Source organism: Schistocerca gregaria, chromosome 1 (genome assembly GCF_023897955.1).
Source record: "Schistocerca gregaria isolate iqSchGreg1 chromosome 1, iqSchGreg1.2, whole genome shotgun sequence".
Lineage (NCBI taxonomy): Eukaryota > Metazoa > Arthropoda > Insecta > Orthoptera > Acrididae > Schistocerca > Schistocerca gregaria.
The window spans coordinates 862,082,166-862,098,569 of NC_064920.1; the positions used below are offsets into that span (position 1 = coordinate 862,082,166).

General features: G+C 42.9%; 1 protein-coding gene across 1 annotated transcript in view; it reads left to right on the top strand.

The window, feature by feature from the left end:
* The window catches only part of LOC126272906 (sodium-dependent serotonin transporter-like), a 1,032,532-nt gene that overhangs the window by 867,752 nt on the left and 148,376 nt on the right, over positions 1-16,404 (top strand). Inside the window, exon 7 of the mRNA XM_049976173.1 lies at positions 11,024-11,127. Within this exon, the coding sequence (XP_049832130.1) occupies positions 11,024-11,127 (104 nt within the window). The remainder of the gene's footprint in view (positions 1-11,023; positions 11,128-16,404) is intronic.

Here is a 16,404-nt window from a genome sequence, read left to right on the forward strand (position 1 = left end):
GATGCCTATAACAGTTTCCACAACGAAACTTTGTCTCGAAAAGTGGCAGAAAATCCAAAGTGATTCTGGTCATATGTGAAGTATGTTAGTGGCAAGAAACAATCAATGCCTTCTCTGCAATATAGCAATGGAGATGCCATCGAAGACAGTGCTGCCAAAGCAGAGTTACTAAACACAGTCTTCCGAAAGGCCTTCACAAAAGAAAACGAAGTAAATATTCCACAATTCGAATCAAGAACAGCTACCAACATGAGTAACGTAGAAGTAAATATCCTCGGAGTAGTGAAGCAACTTAAATCACTTAATAATAGAAAGTCTTCTGGTCCAGACTGTATACCAATTAGGTTCCTTTCGGAGTGTGCTGATGCAATAGATCCATACATAACAATCATATACAACCGTTCGCTCGACGAAAGATCCGTACCCAAAGACTGGAAAGTTCCACAGGTCACATGAATATTCAAGAAAGGTAGTATGAGTAATCCACTAAATTACAGGCCCATATCGTTAACGTCGATTTGTAGTAGGATTGCAGAACATATATTGTGTTCGAACATTATGAATTACCTCGAAGAAAACTGTCTATTGACACACTGTCAACATGGGTTGAGAAAACATCGTTCCTGTGAAACACAACCTGCTCTTTATTCGCATGAAGTGTTGAGTGCTACCGACAAGGGATTTCAGATCGATTCCGTGTTTCTGGATTTTCGGAAAGCTTTTGACACTGTAACACACAAACGACTCGTAGTGAAATTTCGTGCTTACGGAATATCGTTTCAGTTATGTGACTGGGTTTGTGATTTCCTGTCAGAGAGGACACAGTTCGTAGTAACTGACGGAAAGTCATCGAGTAAAACAGAAGTGATTTCTGGCGTTCCCGAAGGTAGTGTTGTAGGCCCTTTGCTGTTTCTTACCTATATAAACGATTTGGGAGACAATCTGAGCAGCTGTCTTTGGTTGTTTACAGACGACACTGTCGTTTATCGACTAATAAAGTCATCAGAAGGGCAAAACAAACTGCAAGGCCATTTAGAAAAAATATCTGAATGGTGAGAAAAGTGGCAGTTGACCCTGAATGACGAAAAGTGTGAGGTCATCCACATGAGTGCTAAAAGGAACTAGTTAAACTTTGGTTATACGTTAATCCACTCTAATCTAAAAGCCGTAAATTAAACTAAATACCTACGTATTAAAATTACGAACAACTTAAATTGGCAGGAACACATAGAAAATGTCGAGGGAAGGCTAACCAAAGACTGCCTTTTATTGGCAGGACACTTAGAAAATGCAACAGACCTACTAGAGAGACTGCCTACACTACTCTCGTACGTCCTCTTTTAGAATACTGCTGCATGGTGTTGGATCCTTACCAGGTAGGACTGACGGAGTTCATCGAGAAAGTTCAAAGAAAGGGAGCACGTTTTGTATTATCGCGAAATATGGGAGAGAGTGTCACAGAAATGATACTGGATTTGGGCTGGAAATATTTAAAAGAAAGGCGTTTTTCGTTGCGACGAAATCTTCTCACGAAATTCCAATCACCAGCTTTCTCCTCCGAATGATAAAATATTTTGTTGACACCGACCTACATAGGGAGAGACGATCACCACTATAAAATAACGGATATCAGAGCTCGTACGGAAATATATAGGTGTCCATTCTTTCCGCGTGCTATACGAGATTGGAATAATAGAGAATTGTGTAGGTGGTTCGATGAACCCTCTGTCGGGTATTTGAATGTGATTTGCAGAGTATCCATGTAAACGTGGATGTAGATGTAGAAAAGTCATGGGATACCTTGAAATATCATGTTGGACCTCATTTTCTCCTGCGTAGTGAGGCTCTCGACCGGCGTGGACTCAACAAGTCGCTGGAAGTCCCCTGCAGCAATATTGTGCCATACTGCCTCTGTAACCGTCCATAATGGCGAAAGCGTTGTCACTGCTACATTTTGTGCACGAACTGGCCTCTCGATTATGTCCCATTAATGTTCGACGGGATTCAAGTAAAGCGATCTGGACGGCCAAGCCATTCGCTCAAATTGTTAAGAAAGTTCTTCAAAACAATCACCAACAATTGTGGCCTGATGACAAGGTACATTGCATCCATAAAATTTCCATCCTTTTTTCGTCTCCAAGCAACCGAACACAACCATTTCCGTCAATGGTCGGTTCAGCTGGGCCAGAGGACCATTTCATGTAAACACAGCCCGCACCATTATGGAGCCACCAGCAGCTTGCACACTGTCTTGGTAACGATTTGGGTCCATGGCTTCGTCGGACTTATCAACTAAAATGGGGTCTCATCTGACCAAGCCACGGTTTGCCAGTTGTCTACGGTCCAATCAATATGATCACGAGGACGGGAGAGGCGCTGCAGGAGATGCCGTGCTGCTAGCAAAGACACTCGCGTCGGTCGTCTGCTGCCATAGCCCATTAAGACCAGATTTCGCAGCACTGTCCTGACGGATACGTTCGTTGTACGTCCCACATTGATTTTTGCGGTTATCCCATGCATTGTTGCTTTTCAGTTAGCACTGACAAATCTATGCAAACCCCGCTGCTCTTGTCGTCCGTGTCTGAGTGGTAATGCTTGAAATTTGGTATTCTCAGCACACTTTTAACAATTTGGATCTCGGATTATCGTATTTCCTAACGATTTCCGAAATGGAATGTCCCATGCCCCCAGCTCCAACCTACCATTCCGAGTTCAAAGCCCGTTAATTCCCCTCGTGCCGCCATAATCATATCAGTCACCTTTCAGATGAATCATCGGACTACAAATGACAGCTCCGTAATACACCGCTATTTTATACCATGTGTACGCTATACTACTACCATATAGATACGTGCATATTGCTATCTAATATATTTTGCCACCTCAGTGTGTTACTGAAAACCTACCACCCACGATTTTATGTGAAACAGCAGATAACACAACTGACAGCACCCACGATAGCTTTGAGTAAGAAAATCGTGCTACTGATTATACATTATAACTATCAGGACTGAGCATATCTGTGTCCGTTCTCACTCTCTGTCCACGTTGGATTACTGAGTAACTGTTCCACGTCCTCTTGTTGTTGTTGTTGTTGTTGTTGTGGTCCTCAGTCCAGAGACTGGTTTGATGCAGCTCTCCATGCTGCTCTATCCTGTACAAGCTTCTTCATCTCCCAGTACCTACTGCAACCTACATACTTCTGAGTCAGTTTAGTGTATACATCTCTTGGTCTTCCTCTACGATTTTTACCCTCCACGCTGCCCTCCAATACTAAATTGGTGATCCCTTGATGCCTCAGAATATGTCCTACCAACCGATCCCTTCTTCTAGTCAAGCTGTGCCACAAATTTCTCTTCTAGGCAATTCTATTGAATACCTCCTCATTAGTTATGTGATGTACCCATCTAATCTTCAGCATTCTTCTGTAGCACCACATTTCGAAAGCTTCTACTCTCTTCTTGTCTAAACTGTTTATCGTCCACGTTTCACTTCCATACATGGCTACACTCCATACAAATACTTTCAGAAACGACTTCCTGACATTTAAATCTATACTCGATGTTAACAATTTTCTCTTCTTCAGAAACGCTTTCCTTGCAATCTACATTTTATATCCTCTGTACTTCGACCATCATCAGTTATTTTGCTCCCCAAAGAGCAAAACTCATTTTGTAATTTAAGCGTCTCATTTCCTAATCTAATTCCCGCAGCATCACCCGATTTAATTCGACTAAACTCCATTATGCTCGTTTTACTTTTGTTGATGTTCATCGGGGAGAGGCAACAACCCTCTCTCACTCCCTTCCCAACCACTGCTTTCCTTTCACGCCCCTCGACTCTTATAGCTGCCATCTGGTTTCTGTACAAATTGTAAATAGCCTTTCGCTCCCTGTATTTTACCCCTGCCACTTTACGAATTTGAACGAGAGTATTCCAATCAAGCTTGTCAAAAGCTTTCTCTAAGTCTCCAAATGCTAGAAATGTAGGTTTGCCTTTCCTTAATCTGTTCTCTAAGACAAGTAGTAGAGTCAGTATTGCCTCACGTGTTCCAACATTTCTACGGAATCCATACTGATCTTTTCCGAGGTCGGCTTCTACCAGTTTTTCCATTCGTCTGGAAAGAACTCGTGTTAGTATTTTGCACCCGTGATTTATTAAACTGATAGTTCGGTAATTTTCACATCTGTCAGCACCTGCTTTCTTAGTGATTGGAATTATTATATTCTTCTTGAAGCCTGAGGGTATATCGCCCGTCTCATACACCTTGCTCACCAGATGGTAAAGTTTTGTCAGGGCTGGTTCTCCCAAGGCGCCTTGTTTTGACATAGGTCTTTCGGTGCTCTGTCAAACAATTCACGCAGTATCATATCTCCCGTTTCATCTTCTTCTATCTCCTCTTCCATTTTCATAATTTTGTCCTCAATAACATCGCCCTTATATAGACACTCTATATACTCCTTCAACCTTGCTGCTTTCCCTTCCTTGCTTAGAACTGGGTTTACATCTGACCTCTTGATATTTATGCAAGGGGTTCTTTTTTCTCAAAAGGTCTCTTTAATTTTCCTGAAGGCAATATCTATCTTAACCCTAGTGATACATTACTCTACATCGTTACATTTGTCCTCTAGCCAACCCTGATCGCCATTTTGCACTTCCTGTCGATCTCATTTTTGAGAAGTTTGTATTCCTTTTTGCCTGCTTCACTTACTGCATTTTTGTATTTTCTTCTTTCATTAATTAAATTCCATATCTCTTCTGTTACCCAAGGATTTCTATTAGCCCTCAACTTTTTATCTACTTGATCCTCTGCTGCTTTCACTATTTCATCTCTTAAAGCTACCCATTCTTCATCTACTCATCCGGGAGGACGACGGTTCAATCCCGCGTTCGGCCACCCTGATTTGCCATCAGGCAAAACGGGGATGGTTCCTCTGAAAGGCACGGCCGACTTCCTTCCCCGTCCTTCCCTAATCCGATGAGACAGATTACCTCGCTGTCTGGTCTCTTCCCCCAAACAACCCAACTCTTCTTCTACTATATTTCTTTTCCCCATTTTTGTCACTCGTTCCGTAATGCTGTCCCTGAAAATCTATACAACCTCTGGTTCTTTCAATCTATCCTGTTCCCATCTGCTTAAATTCCCACCTTTTTGCAGTTTCTTCAGTTTTAATCTACAGTTCACAACCAATAGACTGTGGTCAGAATCCACATCTGCCCCTGGGAACGTCTTACAAGTTAAAATTTGGTTCCTAAATCTCTGTCTTACCACTACAGCCATTATAGTGTACTTTTACAATATTATTAGTGTTGGGTAATTGTATACAGTCTCCAAATGAGAATTTGGTATGAAGTGAGACCTCGACGTCATGGTGTGGAATGAGAGAAAACCCGGAAGTATTCTTCAAGTATCCCCTCCACGCGGACTGTATACGAGTCCACAAAGCATCGAGAGCAGGTTTCCACGGTCGGTATTTGCGTTCTTGTTTTTCTTTATTTTTTATATTGCAGGCGTTAAGCCGTGGTCAAAGGCATATTTCTGTGTCTAACGTTCCTTATCCCAATGCTGAAAACATCATCAGAATTTATAAAGATTCACATAGTAGTTTCACTCTTAAATAAGCTCAGAAATGTTGTACAGCAATACTGTACTCGAAAATTATGAATCACCTTGAAGAAAATGACTTACTGATACATAACCAACACGAATTCACAAAATATCGTTCTTGTGCAACGCAGCTATTCCCATGAAGTAATGAGTGCTGCCGACAGGGGATCTCAGATCGATTCCATATTCCTAGATTTTCAGGTGGCTTTTGAACCGTTCCTCACAAGCGACTATTAATCAAATTGCGTGCATATGGAGTATCGTCTTAGTTGTGTGAGTGGATTCGTTATTTCCTCTCAGAGAGGTCACAGTTCGTAGTGATAGTCGGTAAAACATCGAGTAGAACAGAAGTGATATCTGGCGTTCCGCAAAGTAGTGTCATAAGCCCTCTACTTTTCCTGATTTACATAAACGACCTATGTGGTAATCTGAGCAGCCCCTTTAGATTATTTGCAGATGACGCTGCAATTTACTGTCTAGTAAAATCATCAGAAGATCATTCCAATTACAAAGTGATCTAGAGAGAATTTCTATATGGTGTGAAAAGAGGCAATTAGCACTAAACAAAGAAAAGTGCGAGGTCATCGACATGGGTACTAAAATAAATTCGATAAATTTTGGGTATACGATATATCGCAAAAATCTAAGGGCTGTCAATTGGTCTAAATACCTAGAAATTACAATTACGAGCTACTTAAACTGGAAAGGCTACATAGATAATATTGTGGGGAAGGTGAAACAATGACTGCGCTTTGTTGGCAGAACACTTACAAGATGCGACAAATCCACTAAAGGAACAACCTACATTACACTTGTGCATCCTCTGCTGGAACACTGCTGCTCAGTCTGGGTCTTTGACCGGTGGGGTTGGCGGTGGACGTCGAAAAGGTGCAAAGAAGGAAAGCTCGTTCGTCTTATCGCGCAATAGGAGTGAGAGTGTCACTGATATCATACTCGAGATGGGTGGCAGTCACTGGAAGAAAGGCGGTTTTCTTTGCAGCGTGATCTATTTACGAAATTTCATTCACCAACTTTTTATTCCGAATTCGAAATATTTTGTTGGCACCCACCTACGTAGGGAGAAATGATCATCATAATAAAATAAGAGAAATCAGAGTTCAAACGGAAAGATTTAGGTGTTCCTTTTTCCGACGCGCCATTCGTTAGTGGGAGGGTAGAGAAGTAATATGAAAATGGTTCGATGCCCCCTCTGCCAGGTACTTAAGTGTGAACTGCAGAGTAACCATGTAGATGTAGAGACTCTGATGATATCTACAGCAATGATAGACGAAAATTGAGATAGAAAAATAAGCCTTGTACCACAACCTAAGGTCCATAAAACAAAAACCACCCACAAAGCTTCAACTTTTGTTGTCGTCTTCATGAACAGCTTGTCATTCAACTGTAATCAGTACGTGTATAGTTATGCTCGGTTATTTTGCTTTTTGTTTATCCGAAGACTTCTTAGGACAAGTGCCAAGTATCTCCAGTTTGAAAAATAAAATAAATGAGGATCACGGGAAGTGACACCCAAGAAATCTACCATAATGGATGAAATAGAACGCAAATGACTTTTTTGGTTAGGATATTTAATGAAAATGGAACAAGAAAGAATACCTAAAAACGTATTGAGTACTGACTGAAAAACGGAAGATGCAAGGGAAGACCGTGACTTAAATGGATTCAAGGGATAGAAAGGAGTATGACCAAAAGAAATATGACCGTTGAAGAAGATATATGAAACAGGTTATTAAAGGGGATTAGGGATAAACTGTAGGACTCCATCCAATATGCGCGATCCAGTCAGGTTAATGTGACCACCTCCTATATTGGACGTCAACGTGCAATAACCACTCACAGACAGCAGGCGGCAGCACTAACAGTGGGTGCTATATAAAGCCTGTGGTGGGAACGCAGGAAACAGCATAGTCGTTGTTGTAATGCGGCAATGGAGCAATTTAGCTGATTTCCGAAAGGGCATGATCATTAGCTTTGGAGCCATGGGTGGAATCATCCGTGGAACGGCTAAGTTTGTAAACTGTTCGCGTGCTCTTTGGGTTACCGTGCATGGCAAAACGGCGCCATTCAAAACCGTCGACGGGCATCCTTTTTCAATCACGGATCATAGATGGAGGGGTGAACGGTGGATGCAAAGATATGTACGTGCTAATAGATCAGTAACTGTTGAGCAACTGAAAATGCAGATGAACCGATGGGCTACCAACAGAGTCTCCTCAACGACCATTCAGCGAACATTGCTGTGTGTGGGCCTCTGCAGCAGGTGCTTGGTTCATGCACCCATGCTCACTGCTCTTCATCGGCTAAGAAGGCTGGAATTTTGCTGTCAATGCCGCAACTGGACGTCTACGACCACTGAGTGGCCTTTCCAGATGAATCTCATTTTATGCTGTATCTAATAGATGGCAGTTGAAGCGTATGGCCCTGCAGCAGTCGCGGTAAGGGTTCAGGCCGGAGGACCAAGCATTATGATTTAGGAAACATTTTCGTGGCATTCTGTGCGAGATCACCCATGGGAACCATGTACAATCCTACATGTAGTTTGGTTCTTCCTTGGCATCTACCAGCTGGACTACGGCACGTGTCCCACAGATTCATTTCTACGTGCGTGGCTCGAAACGCACCACGATGCGTTTACCGAACTCTTCTGGCCACCGAACTCACCAGATTTATACCAAATCGAGAATCTGTGGGACCACCTCAATCGAGCTCTTCATGCCATGGATCCTCAGCCGAGAGACCTAGCGCAGCTTTCCACGGCACTGGAGTCGGTATGGCTCCAAATCCCATTCGATACCTTCCAGAACCTTACTGACTCTTTTTCTGCACGTTCTCGCTGCCAAAGATGGTTATTCAGGCTTTGGCTGGACTGTACATATCCATATATATCTTTTTCTTACATGACCATGTGGGAACAATGATCATTTTAATCATAATATGGAGTTATGAAACAACAATTTTTTCTCTCCTACTTTTGAATTCATAACTGTGTTGTAATTAATAAACTGAAGGCATGAACTTCAGGTAATGTTGATTGTCAGAAGAATCTTGAATAAGAAATTGTGCAACATTTAAAACTGACGCTGTCATTCGTGATAGCCAAAATCATCTCTTTCATGTTATATCAGTTGCCCTGGTAACTCTCTAATTGTCTTGAATCTCTTATTATCTTCAAATAATAGAATCATGTTGCCGTGGTATAGAATATGGAAAATTACTGAAACTATAACTTTTACGTACGGTTCTCTAGAAGTCAGATACGAATGCATTACAGGGATATAATTTTTGAATTCATGGCATCAAGCACAACATACACTGTGTGATCAGAAGTATCCGGACACCCCCCAAAACATACGTTTTTCATATTAGGTGCATTGTGCTGCCAGGTACTCCATATCAGCGACCTCAGTAGTCATTAGACATCGTGAAAGAGCATAATGGGACGTTCCGCGGAACTCACGGACTTCGAACATGGTCAGGTGATTGGGTGTCACTTGTGTCATACGTCTGTACGCGAGATTTCCATACTCTTAAACATCCCTAGGTCCACTATTTCCAATCTGATAGTGAAGTGGAAACTTGAAGGGCCACGTACAGCTCAAAAGTTTACAGGCCGACCTCGTCTATTGGCTGGCAGAGATCGCCGACAGTTGAAGAGGGTCGTAATGTGTAATAGGCAGACATCTATCCACACCATCACACAGAAATTCCAGACTGCATCAAAATCCACTGCAAATATTATGACTGTGAGGCGGGAAGTGAGAAAACTTTGATTTCATGGCGAACGGCTGTTCATAAGACGCACATCACGCCGGTAAATGCCAAACGACGCCTCGTTTGGCATAAGGAGCATAAACATTGGGCGATAGTACAGTGAGAAAACATTGCATGGAGTGACGAATCACGGTGCACAATGTGGCGATCCGATGGTAGGGTGTGGAAATGGCGGATTCCCGGTGAACGTCATGTGCCAGCATGTGTAGTGCCAACAGTAAAATTCGAAGACGGTGGTGTAACAGTGTGGTCGTGTCCTTCTGGAGGGCCCTTGTAGCCCTTGTTGTTTTGCTTGACATTATTACAGCAAAGGCCTACATTGATGTTTCAAGGACCTTCTTGCTTCCCTCTGCTGAAGAGGAATGGGGATGGCGATAGCATCTTTCAACACGATCGAGCACCTGTTCATAATGCACAGCCTGTGGCGGAGTGGTTACACGACAACAACATCCCTTTAATGGACTGGCCTGCACAGAGTCCTGACCTGAATGCTGCAGAACACCTTTGGGATGTTTTGGAACGACGTCTTCGCCCCAGGACTCACCGACCGACATCGATACCTCTCCTCAGTGCAGCACTCCATGAAGAATGGGCTGCCATTCCCCAAGAAACCTTCCAGCATCTGATTGATGGTATGCCTGCGAGAGTGCAAGCAGTCATCAAGGCAGAGGGTGGGCCAGTACCATATTGAATTCCAGCATTACCGAGGGAGGGCGCCACGGACTTGTAAGTAATTTTCAGACAGGGGTTCGGATACTTTTGATCACATAGTGTACTTGAGCAGTAACCACATTGTTGAAAGTATTCATTGAACAGGTACTAAACCACTGAAGCTAGTATGTTTAGAACTAATAACGGACTCTCTCAACGTTGTGGAATAAAAGCTAATTCAGTTCCACACTTTAGAATTACTCCTACCTGTGACTGAGTGTTAGCAATGTCATTATTGTAATTTTAGAACATCAAATCATTTACTGTAAACATTAGTGCCTACTGCCTACATCATTTGCAGACAGCTGCAGTTACATTCATGTGATCAATGTCACACGACATACGTTTATAAAGTTGTGATAGAGGATAGGGGTAATTATGTGAGTTCTGTATCGTGTGAATATATTTTGTGGATCACTGGATGAACAGAAGTGTTTGTAAGCGAAATTATATCGTTCGATTTAATGTACGTCAATTTCCGCCGGGCCACGTTTTTCATCATTCCTTATAGTTTTCATTCGTAGTTTTAAAAACTGATGAGCTTCATCTACGAGGTGCTGAAAAATTTCTACAAAGAACGTACAGGACACAACAGGGTTGATGCCAAGGATCTAATTAACATACTAGAGATAGTCATAAGGCTTTAATTATCACCACGAAACAATAAAGTTACGCAATTTTAATGTGTCCCAAGACTTCAGATATGTACCTCCAAAAAAATAAAAAAAATAAAATTATGCGGGGTCATTATTAATGATTAACGACTATCCCTCATACTTGTTATATCTTTTCCAAATATTTCTACTGAAAGTTATCATTTGCGGGTTAACTGAAGGTGTGAAACTGGTTGTATGTACACCTATAGCCAGTAGCCGCTGTTATCAGCAAGCCGGCCCGGTACTCCTGTTCCAGGTGTGGATAGACGCGGCGTCGCAGATCTTCTTCTCCCTGGGTCCCGGCTTCGGCACTCTGCTCGCCCTCTCCAGCTACAACAAGTTCAACAACAACTGCTACCGGTGAGTCCACACGCTAAAACACTGTCAGAGACCGTAGCGTAACCCCAGTCATCTTGAGCGAGGCTGTGAAGTGTCCCTCTTCGGCATTCACCACCCTTGGAGTGAAAGTAATTTAATCACATTGTATTTTTCTTTTATTGTATGATGTGTGAGTTCCCTGAAGCGAATCATACAGGCAAAAGATTTTGCTACGTTCTTTGACTTCTGCCTTCCTAACGCTTTAGCGTCGCGGGAATCTTCAATCGCATCAGCAGCCGCTATTAACGTGTTCCTAGCGATGAGCGCAGTGGGAAGCATATTATACGACTGATTGCGTCACTGATCAGCAAAGAAACATTTGAATGTGCATCTGGATCAATTCTCGGCACTCCTACACTTGTTAATCAGTATTTATGACGGTCGCCAGCAATGCTTTTACCTCCGTAAAAGTTACAATTCGAATATCAGCGATAAGTGTCCAGCAATAATGTAACTGCGCTGTACAGTGTCAAAGATCCTACTACAGGGCCGAAAAATCCACTGTGTTCCAACGACCTCTGACTGGTTCCTTGAAACGTTCACGGAAATCGTCGCTAAAGGAAAGCTGGGTAAAACTTAAAGATCGTACTTTGAACATCAAACTCAGATCAAAACATTCCACGTTTCCATGAAAAATAGGCAATTTATAAGTTTACATTAACTCCCAAAAAGTCCGCCCTTTATCAAACACTATCTCAGGCTAGATAATTGCTCCACAATCTGTTACGAGACTAAGCCAACCAATCACGTGAGCACTCGCTAAGACAGAAAATTCGCCTACAAGTAGTGGGCCAAAAAATCGGAATTCCATGTCTGCATGCCCAACGCAGTCGACAGTTATTGTAAAGTTTTCGAAGTTGATAGAATAACTTTGTTGATCACTGTGCCTGAACAGCCAGTAACTCTATCACACAGCATCTCTGCGCCTGACAGCCTGCAACTTGCCTTCGCACCCAACAGAACTAAACGCCACCTCCTAGAGTTCACAAATTCCAAGCAACTTCCAAATATATTTAAACGTTTATGCTTTTCAGGTACTGAGGACAGATAAAGATTGGCTTTTGAGTCTAGTATGAGTACACTCATTGGTCACCCTCTTTCCCCAGTAGTACCTCTTACCAGAAAAGTGCGGCCTCCCAGCAGGACTTCCGTAATTATATTTTCAATTCTATGGTACTGAGACAACGACGTCTTTAGAAAGTTTCTGTGCACTGAGCAAGCCGGCTGCTGCGTTTGTACGTAATAGCGAATCTCACGCCATCACGTCATGAACATCTATCGGGTTAGACTAAATTTAAATGTAAAATTCCTTTCTCAATTAAAATATCAATCGGATAACTACTGTTGCTAAACCTTGCCTGAACTAGATTTGATATCGTGTTCATCATCTTCATGAAACCATTATGTCCAGACCAGGGACACGAATCACTCCAGTAATGGGCCACTCTTTCCCACTGTGAGGTCTGTAACAAGCTGACGCCCTTTAGGTCCAAATACAGATAAATTATTTAGACGTTGGGGCAACAAATATCAGCCGAAGTCATATCGAATGCATTCACACTTTTGACTTTTCAAGTAGAGAGAAATTTATGTAACATTTGTATTTGACCTACTATTTTCTCTTCACAAATATTGTTATCATGAAAACGAATTAGTGACGATTAACTGTTTTCTACCAATAGAAGGTAAAAGTTTTACTTAATTGAATATCATGCACGAGCAGTTTGAGGAGTATATTCCATGGGCTAGCTACCAATTTTAAAGCATTCAAGGCACAGAATTCTTATTACTGATGTAATATTTTACTGCGACAGTGAATAAGACGCAAATTGCCTCGGCATACAAGAAGTATGTCATAAGGTTATATAAAAATTTTCTTCCACAAAATCACAACCTTCACATTTCCTCACTTCAAGGCGTGGTTACCGTACTGTCTACTCTGGGCAATAGTTTTAAAAAAATGCAACAAGTGCCTTAAAGTCCGAAATTACTGACAAGAAAGCCGCAAACAGAAAGGAAAACTAAACACATTTTCCCCGCCAACATTTCAGTAAATGATCACCACGAAACGTTTCACCAACGTTCTATTATTTTCAGGTGTCTTTCATCCTCATTTTATATTTTCAAGAAAAGAAGAATATGGGTATAAATTTGAGCTATTTCATTTTCCTTATTGTACAGATACGTTTATGACGGTGTGAAATTTATTTTATACAAACCATCCCTGATTATTGAAAAATGACCAACAAATGCTGATTAAGTTAAAAATGTGAATAGTAAAATATGGTGTACTATATTAACTTATCTTCACTTCGTAAAAGAAAGCATTTCAACAGTTTAATTTACACAAGGAAGAGAAGGAAATTAATAATAATGCTCGGTGCGAATCTATAAAAGTGTCGTTACCGCCATTCGCAGTTTTCTAGAAGATTTTCGTGTCTCACCTCCAAATGTCGATGTGATGACTCAAATGGCAATGGTAGCGTGACAGTCGCCTATAATGAAAATGTGAATAAGAAATGGTAGTTGAACAAACTTTATGAATCTGCACTGGCTAATGGCCAAGTTTTAGTCGATATAGTTTTAAATGGTGCAAAGGAAATTACACGGCTGCGTCGCCGCTAGGACCCGCAGGCAGTTGCCGCCCCGTGCAGCGCCTGTCAGGGAGTAATCAGAGTTCTCGGAGGAGAGCTTAAACGACGCATGGCGTGCTGCGCGCAGCAGGCCGATGAGATTAAGGTCGCCGCCTTTCACAGAGGAAGATTGACGACACTTCTTATCTCCGTAAACAGGACGTTAGAGTCTTCTCTTTCACAGAAACAGCTCCTCCGATGCTAACTTAACTTTCACTATACATCCCAATACAAATCGATTATTTTCAGGTGCACTATGCGTTACCATTAGTTAATCTTCCTCCTCTTCAGTTGGCAGCTTTCTAAATCCTCTCGAGTTTTCATGTTGTTTCTTTTTATGTTTTAAGTGCCTGCAGCTCTTTTACCAGTAAGCAAGCTTTTATCATGTCAGTTTGTGAACAGCAATCGGCTTTCCTTTAAGTAACATATTGAACGTAAACTGGTATCCACTACACTTTCAGCAAAATTAAAATATTTAGAATTCAGTTATGGCCAAAGCATTTCTATTTGGACTGTTCAAACTGAGGGAGAGGTGATAAAAATACACTCCTGGAAATGGAAAAAAGAACACATTGACACCGGTGTGTCAGACCCACCATACTTGCTCCGGACACTGCGAGAGGGCTGTACAAGCAATGATCACACGCGCGGCACAGCGGACACACCAGGAACCGCGGTGTTGGCCGTAGAATGGCGCTAGCTGCGCAGCATTTGTGCACCGCCGCCGTCAGTGTCAGCCAGTTTGCCGTGGCATACGGAGCTCCATCGCAGTCTTTAACACTGGTAGCATGCCGCGACAGCGTGGACGTGAACCGTATGTGCAGTTGACGGACTTTGAGCGAGGGCGTATAGTGGGCATGCGGGAGGCCGGGTGGACGTACTGCCGCATTGCTCAACACGTGGGGCGTGAGGTCTCCACAGTACATCGATGTTGTCGCCAGTGGTCGGCGGAAGGGGCACGTGCCCGTCGACCTGAGACCGGACCGCAGCGACGCACGGATGCACGCCAAGACCGTAGGATCCTACGCAGTGCCGTAGGGGACCGCACCGCCACTTCCCAGCAAATTAGGGACACTGTTGCACCTGGGGTATCGGCGAGGACCATTCGCAACCGTCTCCATGAAGCTGGGCTACGGTCCCGCACACCGTTAGGCCGTCTTCCGCTCACGCCCGAACATCGTGCAGCCCGCCTCCAGTGGTGTCGCGACAGGCGTGAATGGAGGGACGAATGGAGACGTGTCGTCTTCAGCGATGAGAGTCGCTTCTGCCTTGGTGCCAATGATGGTCGTATGCGTGTTTGGCGCCGTGCAGGTGAGCGCCACAATCAGGACTGCATACGACCGAGGCACACAGGGCCAACACCCGGCATCATGGTGTGGGGAGCGATCTCCTACACTGGCCGTACACCTCTGGTGATCGTCGAGGGGACACTGAATAGTGCACGTTACATCCAAACCGTCATCGAACCCATTGTTCTACCATTCCTAGACCGGCAAGGGAACTTGCTGTTCCAACAGGACAATGCACGTCCGCATGTATCCCGTGCCAACCAACGTGCTCTAGAAGGTGTAAGTCAACTACCCTGGCCAGCAAGATCTCCGGATCTGTCCCCCATTGAGCATGTTTGGGACTGGATGAAGCGTCGTCTCACACGGTCTGCACGTCCAGCACGAACGCTGGTCTAACTGGGGCGGCAGGTGGAAATGGCATGGCAAGCCGTTCCACAGGACTACATCCAGCATCTCTACGATCGTCTCCATGGGAGAATAGCAGCCTGCATTGCTGCGAAAGGTGGATATACACTGTACTAGTGCCGACATTGTGCATGCTCTGTTGCCTGTGTCTATGTGCCTGTGGTGCTGTCATTGTGATCATGTGATGTATCTGACCCCAGGAATGTGTCAATAAAGTTTCCCCTTTCCTGGACAATGAATTCACGGTGTTCTTATTTCAATTTCCAGGAGTGTAGTATATTACAATTGTGTACTTACTCTGGCCAACCTCAGCAAGGGGCTTTAGATAAAACTACGGCAGATTCCTTGCCTACTCTACCTTGCTGCACATGGAAAACTGAATAGTAAAACGTTTGCGATAAAGCAAACATTTAGAGAGGAAGAAGCTGTTATTTGCCAAACATTGGGTGGACGTTGTACGTGTCGGTCTCAGTATTACATGAAGCAGCAAAGAAGTGTTTTATATAATTTATGAATACTGCAACATCAAACAGATATACAAATAATCTGTTTCTGCGTGACTTCATTAGTTATGACCACTAATAGTCTTATAATGTCAACACTGAAATACAAACACTTGCGCAGTAGTCTATAGGTAGTCCTTTTGTTTTCCCTATACGACTAGCAACGATCTCGTCTAACAGTGATGACAGTAGCAGTCATGTAATACTGTCAACAATACTGCATTCATCAGTATACAACTAGAAATTGGGGACATTTTATAGAAAAACATAATTTCGGACATTCATGGGTTGGATTTTTCGAAGTCAGCCCAGCATTCTTGAAAAACTCCTGTGCTTATTTAGCCCAATCATAATGAGGAAGTGCTTGTAAAAATTTTCTACCTAAAAACAGAACAAAATGTGAGAGAAGACTGAATATTAAAAACAAAA